The 19,480-nt window shown below is 43.3% G+C and overlaps 1 protein-coding gene across 1 annotated transcript; it reads left to right on the top strand.

The window, feature by feature from the left end:
• Positions 1-8,910: 8,910 nt before the first annotated feature.
• On the top strand, positions 8,911-19,071 carry LOC138810220 (TRPM8 channel-associated factor 3-like). Its single transcript, XM_069997382.1, has 7 exons — positions 8,911-9,545; positions 11,975-12,942; positions 13,624-13,721; positions 15,283-15,496; positions 15,733-15,972; positions 16,949-17,286; positions 18,823-19,071. The coding sequence occupies exons 1-7, from the start codon at positions 8,911-8,913 to the stop codon at positions 19,069-19,071; spliced, it is 2,742 nt and encodes a 913-aa protein (XP_069853483.1).
• The last annotated feature ends 409 nt before the right edge of the window (positions 19,072-19,480 follow it).

Genomic DNA, 19,480 nt, shown 5'->3' with positions numbered 1-19,480 from the left:
AAGTTCTTTCTTCCTGATGTGTCTCTACAATCATTCTGTATATGTGTGGGTCTTTTTGGAGGCTGTCTATTCTTCTATACTGATTTTTTTTCTCTATTTCAATGTCAATGCAATACTTCTGTAACATCTTTATAAGAAATCTTCTATAAACCGGGCGCTGGTGGCTCACGCCTGTAATCCTAGCTACTCAGGAGGCTGAGATCTGAGGATCGCAGTTCAAAGCCAGCCCGGGAAGGAGAGACCGTGAGACTCCTATTTCCAATAAACCACCAGAAAACCGGAAGTGGCGCTGTAGCTCAAGTGGTAGAGCACTCGCCTTGAGCTGAAGAGCTGAGGGACAGCGACCAGGCCCAGAGTTCAAGCCCCACCACCGACCAAAAAAAAAAAAAAAAAAAAGAAATCTTCTATAGCTCAAGTGATAGAACACTAGCCTTGATTTTTAAAAAAGCCAAGCAGAAGTCCTGGAGTTTAAGCCCAAGTATGGGCATTTAAAAAGACAAAATGATTTAAACTGACTGAATAGATTTTGAAAAATATAAAACATAATCACATGCTACCTGAAAGAAATTCTCTGAGTAAGAAGAGTAAAGCTGGAAGCATTACAATTTCCAGCCTCAAAACATATTACAAAGCTATAACAAACAAAATTACAGTGCTGATACTAACAACAACAACAAAGACTCACACAAGTTGGGAAGGGGAAACAAAGGAGGAGGCTACAATGCTTGATAAGAAATATACTCACTATCTTGCCCATGTAATTGTAACCCCTCTGCACAGTATTTTCACAATAAAAAAAAACTCACACAAGAACAGACACAGAGACAATGGAAGAGAGTAGACAACCCAGAAACAAATCCATGTATTCCTAACATTTATTTTTCACAAAAATGCCAATAAAACACATTAGATAAAGGAAAGTCTCTTCAATAAATGGTACGAGGGAAACTAGATAACCAATTTGCATAAGAAATAAACTAGACTTCTTCATCCTTTTACTAGTTTGCAAATTAATTCAAAATATTTTTTAAAAACTTAAATGTAATACACCAAACTATAAAACTACTAGAAGAAAACACAGGGGAAGTGCTTTATGACATTGGTCTGAGCAGAGACTTTCTGGTTTCAACTTTTAAAGCACAGATTAAAAAAAAAAAACCAATAACTAGTATATGTGTAAGACAAGCAGAAAAGGTCAAAAGCTATTTACATCTAATCACGTAAGATGATGTTAAGCAAAATGAACCCCAAGATAGGGACACAAGATGTTTTATCTTTGTTGCTGTTTTTTTAATGTACTTATAATACACTGTGTGATTTTTTGTGTGTATTTTGTATGTTCTTCCTCCATGGTATAATCCCTGTTTTTACTGTATTTGATTAAGGTGCCCTGCATCTTGTATACACATTTATCTAATTTGGGGAGGGGAAGGGAAGTAACAAAATGCTAAATAAGGATACAGGTTGACTCAATGTACCAATGAGATGTACAAGACATTATGTTGAAAATGGACTTTACAACTTCGTGTGTGGGGGGGTGGAGGGTAGGTGAGAAGTTGGGGAGGTGGAGAAGGAAGTGATGGTAGGGGGAAAACAAAGGAGGGGGTAACAATGCTGGATAGGAAATGGACTCATTACCTTACTCGCGTAACTGTAACCCCTCTGTACAGTATTTTTACAATAAAATATTTTTAAAAAGCAAAAACCTTGGTAAATGGGATTATAGAAAACTAAACAGTTTCTGCACAACAAAGGAAACAACTTACAGTGAATAAACAACCTAAAGAATGAAATAAAATATATTCAGACACATTCTAACTACCAAGGGATTAGTATCCAGAAATATATGGAACAAACAGTCAAATGGCAAATGGCCTGAAAAAATGTTTCTTAAAAGACATACAAAGGGCCAAGAAATATATGGGAAAAAAATGTTTCACATCACTAACCATTAGAGAAATGGATGTCAGAGCCATGGTGGATTATCAGCTCACTCCCAGCAAGAGTGACTGCTGTCAAAAAATTAGAACCAAAACCACACAACAAACAAATAACTAATAATACAAATGCCAGTGAGTATGAAGAGACAGAGCAACTCTCAATGTAGTTGTGTTAGGGGTAAATCAAGGATGAAAACAGCAGTGTGGGGGTTTCAAGGGAAGGAAGGAAGGGAAGGAAGGAAGGAAGGAAGGAAGGAAGGAAGGAAGGAAGGAAGGAAGGAAGGAAGGAAGGAAGGAAAGAAGGGAGGGAGGGAGGGAGGAAGGAAGGGAAGGAAGGAATGAAGGAAGGAAGGTAGGAAGGAAGGAAAGAAGGAAGGAAGGAAAGAAGGAAGGGAGGGAGGGAGGGAGGGAGGGAGGGAAGAAGAAAAAAGGAAGGAAAAAAAGGAAGGGAGGAACAGAGGGAGAAAAAAGGAAGGAAGGAAGGAAAGAAAAGATCACTAGTAGTACCCTAAAAACCAAAAGTATTAATCTTATAGAACTATGGTGATTTCTAGAATCTGGACAGGTGTAGGAGAAGGGGAGAGAGAAAGCTGGTTAACGAGTTCAGGGTTGGATGAGAGGAAACTTCTCTTGTTCTGTGTCACAATAGAATACAGGCAACAATTATCTACACATTTCAAAATAGTAGAGAGGATATGGGATGCACCCAACACAAAGAGCATGCATGAGTCTATACGGCTAAGATGACACACACCATTTATCCAATCTGATCATTATGTATTATATGAGTATTGAACTGTCATCATGTTATATAATATGTACAATAATATGTACAATTTTATTACATGTCAATTAAAAGTAAAAGTAGAATTTTAAAAGTAATAAAATTAGACATCTTTATCTTCTCATGATCTGAAAGGGAAACATTTGACCAACTAATGTTTAACACATATTTTTATATGTACCAATGATCAGATTAGCATGTTTGTTTTCATTTTCTATTGAGATATTTTTATTGCATGACCTTGGAGTTTAATAAAAGAATATTTGTTCAAATAGTGAAATGATCATATTTTTGTATCTTTTCATCTGTTAACATAAGTAGATTTATAAATTGATTTTTAATGCAAATCAGTATTGAATTTTGATATCAGCCTCATTAGTCATGTACATTATGATGCATATAAATTATTGTTTATAAGTATGATATGATTCTTAAGGTTCACATTTCTTATTTATAAGTTAGATTAGCGTATGATCTTCCTTTTTAATGTTCTTGACTTGTATGATACCAAATCTACATCCTCCTTCACAAAATACATAACTGGATGTTCCTTCTTCTGCTTTCTTTGGAAATGTTTCATAAGATTAAAGTTATTTGTTCCTTGAAATTTTGAAAGAACTCACCAGACATTGTGTCTGGAAATTTCTTTACAGTAAATTTTATCTATATTTGCTGATAATATTTCCTTGATAGTTACAGGATGATTAGAAGCTATACTTTTTTCAACCATCTATTTTTCTGTCTAAATTTTTGCATGCATTGGCTTAAAGTTACCCATGGAATCCTTACATAATTATCCAGTGCTGGTATGACCTGTCACTTTGCTTCTCTTTTGCTTCTTATTTCTATCTCTTTCATTGATCAATTTCAGCAAAGATTAGACTTAGTTTTATTTTTTGCTGGTAGAACTCAGGGCTTTCTAGGTACCATAAGATCCATCCCTCATTACGTTTGCTAACTTTTAGTTTGATTTTCAAATAGAGTCTTCTCATGCTATGTTTGTCTTGGCAGACCTGCAAAAGAGATTATCTTGTCTTTACTTTTTAAGTAGCTGGAGTTGAAATGTGTTCAACTATGCCCAACTTGTTTGTTGGAACCCAGGTCTCACTAACTTTTTACTTGGTCTCGCTTTAAATTGTGATACTCTCAATCTACCTTCCTAGTAGCTAAGATTATAGGCATGTACCACTATGCCTAGCAGATTTGATTTTTCAAATAACTAGTTTTGAGTTCGGATATATATATATATATATATACATAATATGTATATTATATATATATATATTGTCTTCAAATAGTATCTACTTTCAGTTTCAGGAGTTCCATGTTTTCTGCTCTGGGGGAAAAGCGTATTGTTGTTTTCAAACTATTTGTGATGATGTTTCCTCAATTCATTTTCAGCTCTTTCTCTTCTCTAATATTAATTCTTTTCAGGTCTCTTTATTCCCCCCTTTTGTCAGGGAGAGCAGATTTTCTGATCTGTCTTACTCCAGCTACAGTAGCAAGGTTTTGGTGAAAAGAACAATTGAAAATTCTTTTAGGTGTAAGGATACACTAAAATACAAGCTACCCAAACTAAAAAAGAAACATATTTTCACCCTCCATTAAAATATGTCCCTCGTACATTACAAATAGCTAAATGGAACACATGCATTCAGTAAATTCATCACTAGGCATAACTGGCCAATGGCATTTGCCAGTAAGTAGATGTCTGACATATTAGGTTTGGGTGAATCTATATTCACAGTCATGCATCTTCCTAGATCTGTAGAGTTGCACTCAGAAACTTCTTGGGAGGTCACCGTTAGCTGGTAGGGTCTGTACCCCAAACTGGTTTGTGCCTCTTGTTCAAGGGACAAATCACATGACTCACATTGCCCAAGGTGGTCTCCAATTTCCTAACCCAGGATCAAATGAGAAGTCAAAGACTGAGCCTCCTCCAAGGACACAGTTCACTGGCATTCCCCTCCATCCCCATCCCCACCCCAGGAGTGGGGTGTTGCAAACCTCCGCTTTCACTCATTGTTTTCAAAGGCTTTGCCTCAACCAGCCACCATTCCTTACCATAGTCATCCATGTTTGTGACTAATTGGGATCAGAGCTTTGTCAAGACTCAGTCGTTTACCACAGGAAAACACAAAACACAGACTTGACTATTGGCAAACACTTGACACTGCTGGAAAAAAAAATCCTAGATCCTAAATCACTTAGCCCAGACCCCAAGTGAAATGGCTCTGGGGAGGTATAAGGTGAATGAACGCTGGGAGAGTTCAGGGATGTGTCGCAGCCAAGTGCCACCAGGAAGTAGGAAGAAGGATATACTGAAAAGCAATCACGCCGTTCTCTATATATAGAGTCTCCTGACCATGCACTCCTGGATTCTGCACAGACTCTCTTCTCTCCCAGGAGATCTGAACTCCAGTCAGAAGACATCCAGGTGAGTGTCTCTGGTTGCTTCCAGAATGTGAATTTTCCCGCTGTGTTGGTATGGAAGGAGGCTGCTGTCCTCCTCTCTCCTTCCTTGTGTATGGGAATTGGGAGCTGGGGCCTTTCCTCTTCTAGTCCTGCTATGTCTTGGTCGATTGCCTGTTGCAGTGACAAGACACCAAGGATATGTGATTTATGAAGAAGTTGACCTTAGCTCACAGATCTGGATGCTGAGAAGTTCAAGATAGGACAGTTGCATTGGCAAGGACCCCCATATGGCTTTATCTCTTGCTGGAAAAATGGAAGGGGAGAGAGGATCACGGTGGGGGGGGGGGCTCGCTTTCCAAAATCATCTCCCTTTAGCAGTCCCGAGAGCGAGAGAACTCTGTATTCCTGAAAGAATGAACCCAGTTCCTGGATAAAGGCGTCAGTCTCAGAGCCAATCTCCTTGTAAGGCTCCTCCACCTTCTCTAAACAGCGACATCAGGAAGAAATTCAAATGTGAAGGGGGATGGGCAAGACAAACCATCCTCAAAGAGAGGAAGTGCGCACTGGGCTCCTGTGTTAGGGAAAAGGCACAAGTACAGCATGCTCAAATTAAACCTGCAAGGTACTCAAAATGTTTGGAGGAGGATGAGTCTTTCTGTCTTTCTCTTTTCTTGTTCTCATTTTCTCAGTCCTCTGATTCTTTTTCCTTTGTTCACGTCCCAGTCCATCCTTCTTACCTCTTGTTACAGTCTTTTTTGTTGTTGATGTTGTTGGTTGTGGGACTTGAACTCTGGGCCTGAGCACTGTCCCTGCCTGAGCTCTTCAGCTGAAGGCGAGCACTCTACTACTTGAGCCATGGTGCCACTTCCGGTTTTCTGGTGGTTCAATGGAGATAAAAGTCTCACGGGCTTTCCTTCCCTGGGCTGGCTTTGAACTGTGATCCTCAGATCTCAGCCTCCTGAGTAGCTAGGATTACAGGCACGAGCCACTGTCACCCAGTTGTTACAGTCTTTTTTTTTTTTGGCTGTGATGGGCAATCAGAGTCTCAGGACTCAGGGATTTAGAGACCACCCCTTCACTGCAGGAGAAAATTGTAGCCCAGAACAGTGTAAGAATTCTCTGCATGTATGTCATGGAAGCTCTAGGATCCAATAGGTGAAGGATGGAAGTGGCCAAGAAGAGGCATCAAAAACAAAAAGTGCCAGGTGTGGGTGGAACACCCGTAATCCTAGCTTCTTGGGAAGCTGAGATCTGAGGACTGCAGTTCAAAGCCAGCCTGGGCAGGAAAATCCATGAGACTCTTGTTTCTATTTAAGTACTAAAAAGCAAGAAATGGAGCTTCTGGCTCAGGTGGTAGAGTGGCAATCTTAAACATACAAGCTTGGCGACAGTGCCCAGGGCCTGAGTTCAAGTCCCAGGGCAGGTGCGCGCGCGCGCGCACACACACACACACACACACACACACACACACACACACACACACACACACACACACACACACACACACACACACACACACACACACACACACAACCTCCATACAATTCCTTTAAAAATCTAATGGTTCATCACAGAAGATGGAAAGCCTGAAATCAATTTATTTAAAGGTAATGTCAAACCTTTCCTGTATCATTTCCTGAACACACAGTCTCCAAGTCCCCCAACCCCCTCCGAGACCCTGTGCAGAGGCCAGAGTCCATCCTACATCATGGGAGTCACAGAGCCCCTGGGACTCACTGATTGCACTCCAACTTGGGAAATGCCTGGGATGGGGGCCGTGTGCAAACCATTTCCTTATTTCGCTTTGCAACTGAACCTCTTCTTTCGACTTCAAGTAGCCACTTTATGATTAAAGTAGCCACTGTGATGAAGAGTATGTTTTATGCCAGAGACATGAATCTCTAGCCATTCCACTCCATGCTGAGAAGGCTTGGCCTGCTCACTCTCTCCCAGATGCCCAGGCTGCAGAGCAGAACACCTGCTTCATGCAGAGCCACCGACTATCATAGGTTGGTGACCTGGTGTCCCCAATTCAATGTGCATCCTTAGTGTGGAGGGGAAATGGACGCCCAATCCTAACTTCCTGATGGAGACATATGGCTGCCTTAACGGGTTCCTTCTGCTTTTCCAGCACCTTCTCCCTCCAGTCATACTTCAAACACACTTGTGCTTCTCAAGCAAAGCCAGGAGATGGATGTCTTATCTTTCTCTACATACCTAATTATTGTCTTCTACAGGATTTTTTCCCCTGAGGCTGACCAATCCTCTCCCTAGAATTTGTCAGAGAAAACAATCTATCGCTTTGTCCAAAGTAAAATTTCTTTGTCTTTACCTCTGACCAACTCTTTGCTCATGGATAAAAGGCACTGACTGGACAGGAGGTGAGCTAATCTTCAGGTACTCCAAGCACCCACAGGAGGAAGTATGCTTACTCCCTTCAGCTTTAATGGGATAACCTTTTAACTGTTGGCAAACTAATCACCTCTATGGCTTTGCTATATCAATCAAAATATCTTGCTGAGCCTCCACATTTCTCCTCACGAATAAGGTTCTCCTCCCCTCTCTTTACCAGCCCAACAATTAGGTGCTAGTTGAACTGAGCAGCAAGCAGCGTGTGTCTCTCAATTGTCCACCTGCTCCCAAATGGATTTGAGTTGGAAGATCCTGTGTCCAGTGTCATCTATGATAGACTATGTTCTCAGAACTAGAGACACTTAATCATTTAAAATGTTAGAAATGAGTATTGGCAAAAAGGCAAAGGAAGTGAAGAAAGTATGGAAAATTGGGAAGTGACTTGACAGAGACTAGAAATCACAGGTCATGTCCATATTTTCCAAATAAAGCTGGGTCTTTATGGAGCAAAGCAATGGGAGAAAAGGATGAAAGACTCTGCCAGGGCAGTACCCATAGTGCCCACAGTGCCCACCAGGCTAAAGAAATGTTTGTTGCCGAACCATGGTAAAGTTTTGGAGGCCTCTGTGAAGGTAGTTCATGTGAGAGTTAAAGTTTGTGGACTGGTTTAGTTGCAGAATGAAGTATTGAGATCTTGAACAAGGGCTACTGATCGTAGGAATCGTGCCACCATCCAGTACTTGACAAAGTTTGGTGACAGAGTCTTCAAGGAGGAGAGTGGAAGAGAGAAATTGTAATTCTAAGAATGTAGTGTTTCATGTCATCAGAGAAGTCGTGATGAATCGTAAGCACAGTAGAATTTGCTTCTGGTATTTCCAAGTACCAAATGTTTGTGTTAATGCTTCCATCAGTCTTCACACTGATACTTCCCAAGGCTAATAGTCTCATCCCTATACAGTTAGGAAAAGCAAGCCTAAGGATTTGGATCTCAGAGTAACTTTTGAGAACACAGAGATGGTCTCAGTTACCTGTGAATACTGTTTGAGCTAGTAAAGGATTTATCTCCATAAATCCTAGGCAAGGGATAGACAGGAAGAGGAGGCCTCTCAGATGGTAGAGGTACACACTAGTAACAGAAAGCCTTGTTCAACCTTTGGGTGAGAAGAGGGGCCGGGAGGATACAAAGTCATGGCCCAGTAATGAATAGAAGCCAGGACAATGAAGATCCTTAGAAGGCATCCACTGGAGTTGGTCTAGCCCAGGAAACAAACAGACAGATGAGGACTCTTAATTATACCAAGTCTGGCCAGAAACACTGGCAGTACTGGAAGAGGAAGACCTCTGGCCTTCATCCATTCAGTTTTTGCTAATTCACTCAGCATACTCAATCTTTGTTCTTCTGCAGCAGCTGACCAAACCATGGGAGAAAACGTGGAAGCCACGGCCAAGGATTATTTTGAAAATCTAGTGGAGGGAGTGGAACGTTGGGATCTCAGTAAAGTGCACATCCCCTCTGAACTCCTTCTGGTCAGCAAGGAGGCTTTTCCAGTGATGGTGAATGAGAAGGGCCAGGTGCTGATTGCTGCGTCCTCCTACGGTGATGGCCGCATCCTGGTGGTGGGCCATGAGCATTACTTGTTTCAGCCTAGTTTCACTCCATTTCTGGTCAATGCAGTGAGCTGGCTCTGTCCCTTCCTTGGTTCTCCCATCACCCTGCACCCGTCCCTGCTGATAGTCGGAGGCCTTCTGAAAAGACACGGCGTTGATACGAAGATCAGGTCAGAACCTGGTGACCCCTCGGGAGTTTACTGCACCAGTGCCTTCCATGAGAACCTGATGGAGAAGCTGTTCCGATTCTTGAAGAGCGGAGGGGGCGTGCTCATCGCTGGCCACGCCTGGGCTTGGGCCAATATGCATGGCCATCACAACGTGCTTTCCAGGTTCCCCGGGAACCTGGTGACCAGTGTGGCTGGTGTGTACTTCACCAACATTCAAGGGAAAATAGACAATTTCAAAGTCTCTCAGAAGATGCCCTTAATTCCGCTGGACCTCAGGTGAGCAAGGCCTCTCGGAGGGGAGTTTGATCCTGGTGAAATGCCAGCAGTCCTGGGAGGCTTGAGCTCGGCGGGGAAGGCCTCACGCTTACTGCTAAGCCTCGCATTCCACTCCCTCCGCTTTCTATGTTTAAGGAGCTTTCAGCCCAGCAGAGGGGAAATGGGGTCACTGCTGAATCCTTGCAGATTAGCAATGTAACCATGGCCTTTGTCACAGCTACTGTGGACTGGCTGTTAACTGCTTTGAGAGAAGGCAGTTTTCTGTGTTGCTTACAGTTGAGCCTTCCAATGATAAATAATTACGAAGAAATGGTCAGGAAGCTAATAAGAGGTGTATGATGTTCATGGGAAATAAGGCACGTGTCTGTTTTGCCTAGGATGGTATTGCTAATATCTCATGTAATCCTTGACACATTAGATGACAAGTAAGCCCTGAATGAAGACATGAAAAAAAAATGTGAGCCTTGGTGTACTTCAAGGATAGAAAAGAAACGCATATAAGCCAGGCAGCTTTACAGCAGTAATTTTTCTCTCTAGAAGCAAAATGGGATCATTAGAGGAGTGTTATGTCTGAGCCAAAGCAGGTCAGAAATAGGATGGTGGGACTGGAGAAAGCCCTGTAGCATCAGCCTCCATAGTGGAGCAGGATTCAGATTCTCTGCAAAGATTAGAGAAAAACTGAGCAGTCCTGACCAGAGGATTGGGTCAAATGTGCTACATCTGTCCTTTGTTTGCTGTGAATCCTAAGAACTAGATAAATCAATTTGTTCTTTCTCTTCTGACTAATCCATATATGCATGTACATATGTGTGTATATATATGAACATTTATAAATATAGACATATGTCACTCTGTCACAGATGAATAACATCCTAGAGAGGATGTGAAAGCGTAATTTATTTAACAATAGGTATTTGAATCTGAAGTCCTAGCTGCTGTTACTTAAAGCTTCAAAATGACTCATATGTCATTGCTTATAAATGCAACCGAGATGGAGAGGCATTCAGTCTGAGAAGGTGAATTGTTAGTTCAAAAATATTTGTCTCTGAAACATCAAGGGATACTGAAAATTTGTCATCATAAAAGGCAATTAACAACTTCACTCATAAAACTGTAGCCCCAGAATATTGCTAATATTGGATATTGTTAACTCTTGTTTAACATATTGTCAGTAAGAACTGTGAAAGTGTTACCTTAATGTGTTTTTCTGATTACAAATGTAGAGGATGATTACTATAGTTATAGCAATATGTGTTTCTTTTTTGAGATGTCTATTTTTGACATGTCTATTTTGTACTTAAATTTTTACATAGTCTTAGTCTTTTTCTGATTGATGATGGACTGCATTTTTCTGTATTATAGATATTACTTCTTTGACTATTTTGCACATTGCAAGCATTTTCCTCTACCATTTGTTCTTTTCGTCTGGTTCTGGACTTGGAATTCAGGGCTTTGTGTTTTCCAGGCAGACACTCTATCACTTGAGCAATAACCTCAGCCTTTTTTGCTTTAGTTATCTTTTAATAGAGCCTCACATTTACACTTCTGCTGATCTAAACTGTGATCCTCCTATTTATACTTCCTATGATAGGTATAGGCCAGCATGCCCAGATTTAATTGGTTGAGATGGTCTGGAGATATAGGCAGTGGTAGAGTATTTACTTAACAGGTACAGGACCTCGATTCTACTTCCAACACAGAAGTAGGAAGGAAGGAAAGAAAGGAAGAAGGAAGCACAAAAAGAAAAAGAAGGAAGAAATGAAGGAAGGAAAATAAAAATATAATAAAAGTCTAGATAGCTCTGATAGAGATAATTTCAGAATTTTATTGCCTTTTTATTGGTGTTACATGTATTATGCATGTGTATATATAATTCATGTCTTCCAAATTTATGAACAAGATGATTCTCTTTAGAGATGACAGACTTGTTTTCCCAACTTGATTTATTTCATATGTCTAATAGTTCAGATGCACCACAGGTAAATCAGAATCATCAACAAAATGTTGACTGAGACAGCAGTTCATCCTAGGACATTTGCCTAGGACATTTGTCCTTTTCAACACATATTGGGGGTCTAGAAACAAAAAAACCTCACCTGCATAATGTTAAATTCTCTCATTTAAACCTGATTTGAAGATACATAAATCATACAATGTACAATTCAATAAAGCATTGAACTGTTTCCGTGGCCAGTTAAAAATCATGTGGTGATCCTTTTTTTTTTATCCTGACTTGACTGAGAAGAAGAAAAGGACTACGCCTTTTTCTCCAGGTGATACTTCCAGAAATTAAAATGGCAGAAGTTCCCCTTGGCTGGGTTTTCCCTTCCTGACAGTTTGGTAGTTTGGTACCACATGACCTTGGCTCTTGGGTCTTCTGTTGTTAGACTTCATTCCAGAGGCTCTCATGTGGAAATGTCTTTTCCTAGGTGTGATGAAGAGCTGGCAGAGGACCAGAAGCAGCTCCTGGAAGGAATTTCTGAGCTGGACATCCGGGCAGGGGGCATTCCCTCACTGCTGCTGGTGCACGGAGAGCTGGCCTTTCCCCTGGGCCTGGACAGCTCCTCCGGCTGCTTTCTTGCAGCTTCCCACTACGGCCGTGGCCGCGTAGTGGTGGGGGGCCACGAGAACCTGATCCTCAGCCACAAGATGCACCCATTTGTGATCAATGCTTTACACTGGCTGGTTGGGACGAAGAAAGGTAAAATTGGCTTAGACTCCAAAATGAGAGCTCTGGGCCCTATGTTATCAAAGTATAACTTCGAATGGACCAGCACAGAAGTTCTGAGCAGTAACTTGAGTGTCTTCTGTGGCTGTTTCTCACTTGCCCAAATGGATCCCCAGGAGGTGGAGGAATTTGTGGCAGAAGGTGGAGGGTTGCTGATTGGAAGACATGCCTGGCTTTGGAGCCTCAGGCACCCAGAAGAGAAATGCATGACACAGTTCCCCGAGAATAGGTTCCTTACCACCTTTGGCCTTGGCATCACAGATCAGACAGGTAAACGAGACCGCGTTCCGGTCCCTAAGCCTGGAGACAGAAACTACCACATCCGGACCGCGCTCTCCCAACTTGCCACCTCGCTGTACAGTGAGAAGGGCTCCATAGAAGAGAGCTGGCTGGAGAAGCTCGTACAAGACTGCTCCTACCTGTTCCAAATCCTGAATCACCATGCACCCATCTACCAGTCTATGAAGAATCATATCCTGCAGATGATCAAGTGGGACGGCTTACCACTTGTGAGCAAGGAGAACCCCATCACCAAGGGGAGCTCACAAGCTGTACTCATATCCCTGGCTGGAGAACTGGTCAAGTCAGGAATTGAGAGCTCTATGCTGCTGGATCATCCTGCCTTTCTACCTGCCACAGAATCTCCCGTCACTATTGAGATCCACACAGGTATGGAATGGAGAGAGGACCCAGGGCTGTGTAGAGAATGGCGGGGGGGGGGGGTCGGGGGGGGGATGGCAGAGTGGCCAGCTTCAGCATCGTTCCAGAAGACCTTTCCTCTCAAAGGTCAACTGTGATCCTCCTATTTATACTTCTGACAATAGGCATAGGGCAGCGTGTCCAATGTTGATCTGTTGGGACAGTCTGGTAGTGGTAGAGCATTCACCTAATAGGTACAAGGCCCTAATTCCACCTCCAATATAGATTTACTTTAAAAGAAAAAATGTGTGTGTTGCTATTAGGGCTTCAACTCAGGGCTCGGGTGTCCTCTCTGGTTTTTTTCACCCACGGCTGGTGCTGTACCACTTGAGCCACACCTCCACTTCTGACTCTGTGCTGGTTCATTGAAGATAAGAGTCTCATGGACTTTTCTTCCTGAGGCTGGCTTCGAACTGTGATCCTCAGATCTCAGTTTTGAGAGACGAGGGAGACAGGTGTGAGCTTCTGGATCCTGGCGCCCCTAAACTTTGAAGAAGCCATACGTTAGGGATTCGGAGTGGGGGTGGGCAGTCTGGTGAGTGAAGGAGTGCCTAACAGAGCCCAGAGCTCTCAAAGGGTCTGTGGGAATTCTGCATGAAGGTGAAATCTTGCCACTGCAATAACTTCAGTCTTTCTTATGACTTTTGTCAGAAAACCACAACTCCTGGGTGAGCACCGGCCTCTACCTGCCCGAAGGGGAGACTGTAGAAGTAACACTGCCTGCTAAAGCTGTTGGTGCTAAACTGAAGGTGAAGTATCTGTCCTACGATGTCAACTTCTGGCATTTCCATAGCACCTTCCCTTCTTCTCACAATAACTTTTGGGATTCTCTCAACAATCCCACCAGCCATACAAGGAAGGTACCATTCCCAGTTTACAGACAAGAGAAATAGTCACAGAAAAGCCGAAGCCTGGCCTACACAATCAGTAGGGTACATACTACAAAACACTTAGCAGAGTCTGGACCATAGTACAGACCCATGAAGCTTACTTCCTTTTTAGCTCAGAGCCAAAGTTCCACAGATGATTGCTCCTTTCCTGATTGCTCCTTTCCAAATATTGTCCAACCTTCAACATGTTAGAATTACTTCCACAGAACCAGGCGCCAGTGACTCACACCTGCAATCCTAACTCCTTAGGAGGCTGAGATCTGAGGATCTCAGTTTGACGCCAGCCCAGGCAGGAAAAAATCTGTGATACCCTTATTTCCAACTGGCCACTAGAAAAACAGAAGTGGTGCTGTGGCTCAAAGGGGTAGAGTGCTGGCCTTGAGCAAACAAAGCTAAGGGACAACTTCTAAGTCCTTAGTTCAAGCGTCATGACCAACAAAAGAAAAAGAAAAAGAAAAGGAAAGGAAGAAAAAAGAATTTCTTCCACAGCCTTTCTTTACCTGAGACTCAGAGATGTCAGGGGTGTAGTCAGTGCATTCCATGAGTCAGTATTTACTTTTAGACTGGTTTTACTTAAATAAAAATCATCCTTGGGCCGGGAAGGTGGCTCAGTGGTAGAGTGCTTACCTCACATGCATGAGGTTCTGGGTTTGATTCCTCAGCACCACATAAGCAGAAAAAGCCAGAAGTGGTGCTGTGGCTCAAGTGGTAGAGCGCTAGCCTTGAGCTGAAGAGCTGAGGGACAGCGCCCAGGCCCAGAACTCAGGCCCCATGACCGACCAAAAAAAAAAAAAATCCTTGAACTCTACAGAAAACAAGAAAGAGATGCTCTGAAGAAAATAGATGAATAGAGGTATTCTTTATTCATTCAAGTGTGTAGATGCTCTTTCTCCCACCTCTGCTAGGGACAAGTGTGGCCCCAATAGGGAGGGAAGGGATAGTGAGAGGAAAAAAAAGGAGGGGGTAACAATGCCCAACAAGAAATGTGCTCATTGGGCTGGGAAGGTGGCTCAGTGGTAGAGCTCTTGCCTTGCATGCATGAGGCCCTGGGTTCGATTCCTCAGCACCACATAAGCAAAAAGAAAAAAGCGGGAAGAGGCGCTGTGGCTCAAGTGGTAGAGCATTAGCCTTGAGCTGAAGAGCTGAGGGACAGTGTCCAGGCCTAGAGTTCAGGCTCCACGACTGGACAAAAAAAAAAAAAAAAGAAATGTGCTCATTACCTTACTGATGTAACTGTAACCTCTCTGTACAGCATCTTTACAAGAAAATATTTTTTTAAAAAGACCTAAAAAAGAGTAGCCCCAATTCTCTCTGGCCTAAGAGACTTATGTGCAGGGAGAGAAAGAAGAGAGAGTAGGGGGAGACAGACAGGGGGCGGGGTTCAGAGTGGACCCAGGGTGACTTGTGCTTACTCTAACAGGTCCTCATTGGCTGCCATACAGACAACATCAGCCATGCAAAAACTTACTTCCGCCCCCCGGTGGTGACACAGACCTTCAACTTAGATAAAGAGAAGAAATCCTTCTCCTGGCTGTGGGGGGGCCTCATCTACATCATTGTACCCTCTGACTACAGACTGGGTTGTATACTCATCACCATCCGTGGGGCTTCATTGGCCCCATGCTTCCAACTGGGTAAGTAGGAAGATCCCGTTCACTCTGGAGGCTGGGAAGGGGCCGTGATGGGTTTCAACCTAAGGGCTTAAGCAGGAGCCGAGCACCTCCTGGGAGGTCAGAGGGGAGGAAGAAAAGGACAGGGCTTTGTGTCTTAGGTCAATACAAGTGATGATTGCTGATCCGGTGATAGCTCATGTCTCCTTTGAAACTCAGGGAAAGTGGTACAGGACCAGTTTTGCAACCTTTTATTCCAGGAAAGACATCTAAGGAGGACTGGAAGCGTCTTCGCCTGCAGAATCCAGCACCCTGGGGAGAGCTGATCACAGACAACATCATCCTGACCGTGCCAACTGCAAGCCTGCAGTCTCTCGAGGACCCAGAGCCCTTGCTTCTGCTCTGGGATGAGATGATGCAGGCAGCGGCTGGGCTGGCGGCTGAGCCCTACCCTTACCGCCGGCCGGAGAGGATTGTGTTTGATGAACAGGTCTTATTTGGTGAGTGCTTCAGAGAAATAGTCTGGAAATGTATTTGCTAACTGAAGTTAAGTACAATTGAGTTACAAAGCATAATTTGACAGAAATTGATAGGGGGGAAAGGGTTCATAATGACATTTAGGACCCTGCAAACCATACATTTTAAAAGGGCAGAAAAATCTATTATGATTCTCTGATCTCTAGTTAACCAGAACAAAGTTAGAAGTAAAGGTATGGCTCAAATGGTAGAGTGCCAGCCTTGAATGAAAAAGCTAAGGGTCAGCACCTAGCTCTTGAGTTTACACCCTAGTATGTTCCTCCACAAAGTCAATCATTATTTAAATCTTCACAAAATGAGAGTCAAGGAACAGTAAGAATAAAATGACACCATGTGTGAACTCTTCGTGTGTGCCCCTGGAGAAGAGATGAGGATTCAGTGAGAAAACAGCCGTGGAAAGAGACAGGGAAGAGATATTTGGTAAAGTTAAGCAGAGTTAAGAGGACTTCGTAAAGCTTGGGAAAACTAGAGAAAATATAAGTATTTAGAAAAAAAAAAAGCTGAGGAAGCCTGATGTACATTTTCAGGATTTCAAACTGAGTGCCTAAGATACAAGACTGTACTGGAAAAGGGAAAATCTTACTGTTTTCCCCCCAAAGGTCTCATATGCAAACACAGGGCGTGAAGGCACAGACAAGAATACCCACCACCTAAAAATGTAGGAAGAGATAAACAATACGTTCACATTCATGCCATGCTCTCCGTACTTGACTCTTTGAACCAGATGGGAACAAGAATGGCAAACTGGGTCTATGGCCCTGAGCAGGACGGAGGCCCATTGGGCTGCCCATAAACATGGGTAAAAGGTGGAGCCAGATGCTCTTCTGCTTGATACGGGGCTATGCAATGTGTTGGAGGCCTTCTTCTGGATGGTGGGGGAGGTGCCATCTAGGAAGGGCATGAGCCATCACCAAATCTCTCTCCTGTCACTGTCTTCAGGCCTGTTGCACGCAGGATACCCCATCGTGGGCCAGACACAAATAGTGGGAGACTTCATCTCGGTGGCGGCAATCAGGTCCAACGGTCTTTGGAGCGGCCTCCATGAGCTGGGCCACAATCACCAGCGGAGTGCCTGGAGCTTCCCTCCCCATACTAACGAAGCCATGTGTAACCTCTGGGCGGTCTATATCCACGAGACTGTTCTGGACATCCCCAGGGCTCGGGCCCATCCCGCGCTGAGGCCTGAGACTCGGAGGCAGAGGATCAAAAAGCATGTGGACAAGGGAGCCCCCCTGAGTGAATGGAGTGTGTGGACAGCTCTAGAAACGTATCTCCAGGTACTGGGTAGACAGGGACGAAACGGGAGTCCACAAAGACCCTTCAGTTGTGGGTAGCTTTCTGGTGCTCCTCAGTCTTACCAGGTCCTCACCAGCTCCAATGGCTTTGGGATATGTCTCCTCCCTGGGCACAGAAGGGCAGGCCTCTCTGTGGGTCAGCATCATGGGAAGGATAAGGAGGAGGCAGTGAGTGTGGCCCCTCCTCTCCTCCACCTCACAAGTTGGTGGAAATAGGTAAAAACGGGTAGAGTCGTTATGAAAAATGCACCACGATTATGAAGCTCCCTTCAGATTTACCTGATAGCTATCTTCATAGCTTAGAAGATGCTCATGTCCCCCTCACTCTGATCAGGTATTTTTGCTGGCAGAATGGCAACCTCCAACCTAAACCTTAAGCGTGGACAAGTTCTGGTTTCATATTCAAATCCATGACATGTGCAGTGTCATGTAACTGTCCCCAAACCTTCCTTTCTAGTTTCTTGCTAGCTGAGGAAGTGTTATCTCTATAGTCCATGCTGCAGGTTCGGAAAGCCCAGGTAAAAATATACAAGCAGTTCATTGTTGGTCTCATAATTAGAAGGAATAGACCCAAGGCCCATTTTCTGTGATAGACCATCATGACTTGGGCCCTGTGGCACTGTTTCTGGATGCTCACCCTGCCTCTGTGATTCCAACAAGACTGTGATGACTTTTGGATATACCAGCTTCCTTATTAATAAGTCATCAATCTGAACATCTGCACAACACTGCCATAGAATCAGCCAGAAGTTTCAGATCCAAGTTCAACTCCTGGCCTCTGGGAACAGAGTCCTATCTCTACTCTGAGTGAAGGTGCCCATTGCTCTGGGTTCTGAGGCTGAAGTTCAGGCCAGTCAGGAACCTCCTCTGACTCCTCACCTTCCCTTGCCAACAACATGTCAAAATCCACCTCCCCTCTTACCCAGATTGCTTCAGTATCCTCCTCACAGACTCCTTACCCTAAGCCTTGATAACCTATTTTCCAAAATGCTGGGGGTGGGCAGGGGATGAATGACATAAATGTTATCCTATCACCTAACAATAACTCCGTGGCTCTGCCAGTAGAGCACTCAACCTTTATTATCTGGCTCTGTCTTAATCTCCTGCCTTCCATAGGGTCATAGACTCCTAAATGTTAGGCCAGAAACCAGAACTCCACGGGCCCAGTTCTACTACATCTCCAATCTTGAGCTCACCTCACTCAGATCCAAGTCTTTATTAGTAAGCTTAGGAGAGATAGAACTAACAATACTAATGCAAGTGCATTTACTGAGAACCTGCAGTCCATCAACTGATGGCCAAGTACAAATTCTGTCTCTAAGATTGTATTGAGGCTCAGTAAATCATGGTGCCCATCACAGGATACACTTGTAGAGGAGGAGGAAGGAGGGGTGCATCAACAAAAACTAAATTAATATTACAAGTTGGATAAAAAACTAAGAGCCACTATGTAATCGTAGGTGTATGTTTCGTGAGTGACTTTCTTGGCCACGTGCTTCCTCTTCTTTGTCTTTCCAGCTGCAGGAGGCCTTCGGGTGGGAGCCATTCACCCAGCTTTTTGCCCACTACCAGACCATCCAGAACGCGCCGAAAGACAACCACAGAAAGATGAATCTCTGGGTAAGGAAGTTCTCTGAAGCAGTGAAAAAGAATCTGGCTCCTTTCTTTGAGAGCTGGGGCTGGCCTCTCCAGAAGGATGTGACAGACAGCCTCGCTTCTCTGCCCGAATGGGAGGAAAATCCCATGAAATCTTATTTATCTATGTGAAAGTCAAACGAATGAAATGTGTTCTCTCTGCATTAAGGTAACTCATTGGGTGCAGCAAATGCTCACTTAAATTTCAACTTTCAGGATTTTTTTCCCCCTCTCAGTCTCATGTAGCATGCTCTCAGTTCTTTTGCATGATAGGAATTTAATTAGCTGATGACTTTTCAAAATTAGCATTATGGATAAATTAATCATTTTCCCTTAGATTAAGATACTTTTTTAAGATATTCACAATTTGTTCCTTGTTTAACATTGAGCATTTTCTTTATTGAGTTAGTTGCTTAAATGTAGAGACTTAGTCACAGGAAAGTCTTCCTCTGGATCCATTTCCAGTATTTTTAATCCTAATTCTAAATTTATTTTCCAAATATCATTTGTGTAGGTGACTTAAGCAGAGGTCAACAAACAC

The sequence above is a fragment of the Dipodomys merriami genome, unplaced genomic scaffold (assembly GCF_024711535.1).
Source record: "Dipodomys merriami isolate MVZ:Mamm:240054 unplaced genomic scaffold, mDipMer1.0.p SCAF_5, whole genome shotgun sequence".
NCBI lineage: Eukaryota > Metazoa > Chordata > Mammalia > Rodentia > Heteromyidae > Dipodomys > Dipodomys merriami.
The sequence above is the reverse complement of the archived record's forward strand: the minus strand, read 5'-3'. Positions and strand labels throughout refer to the sequence as shown.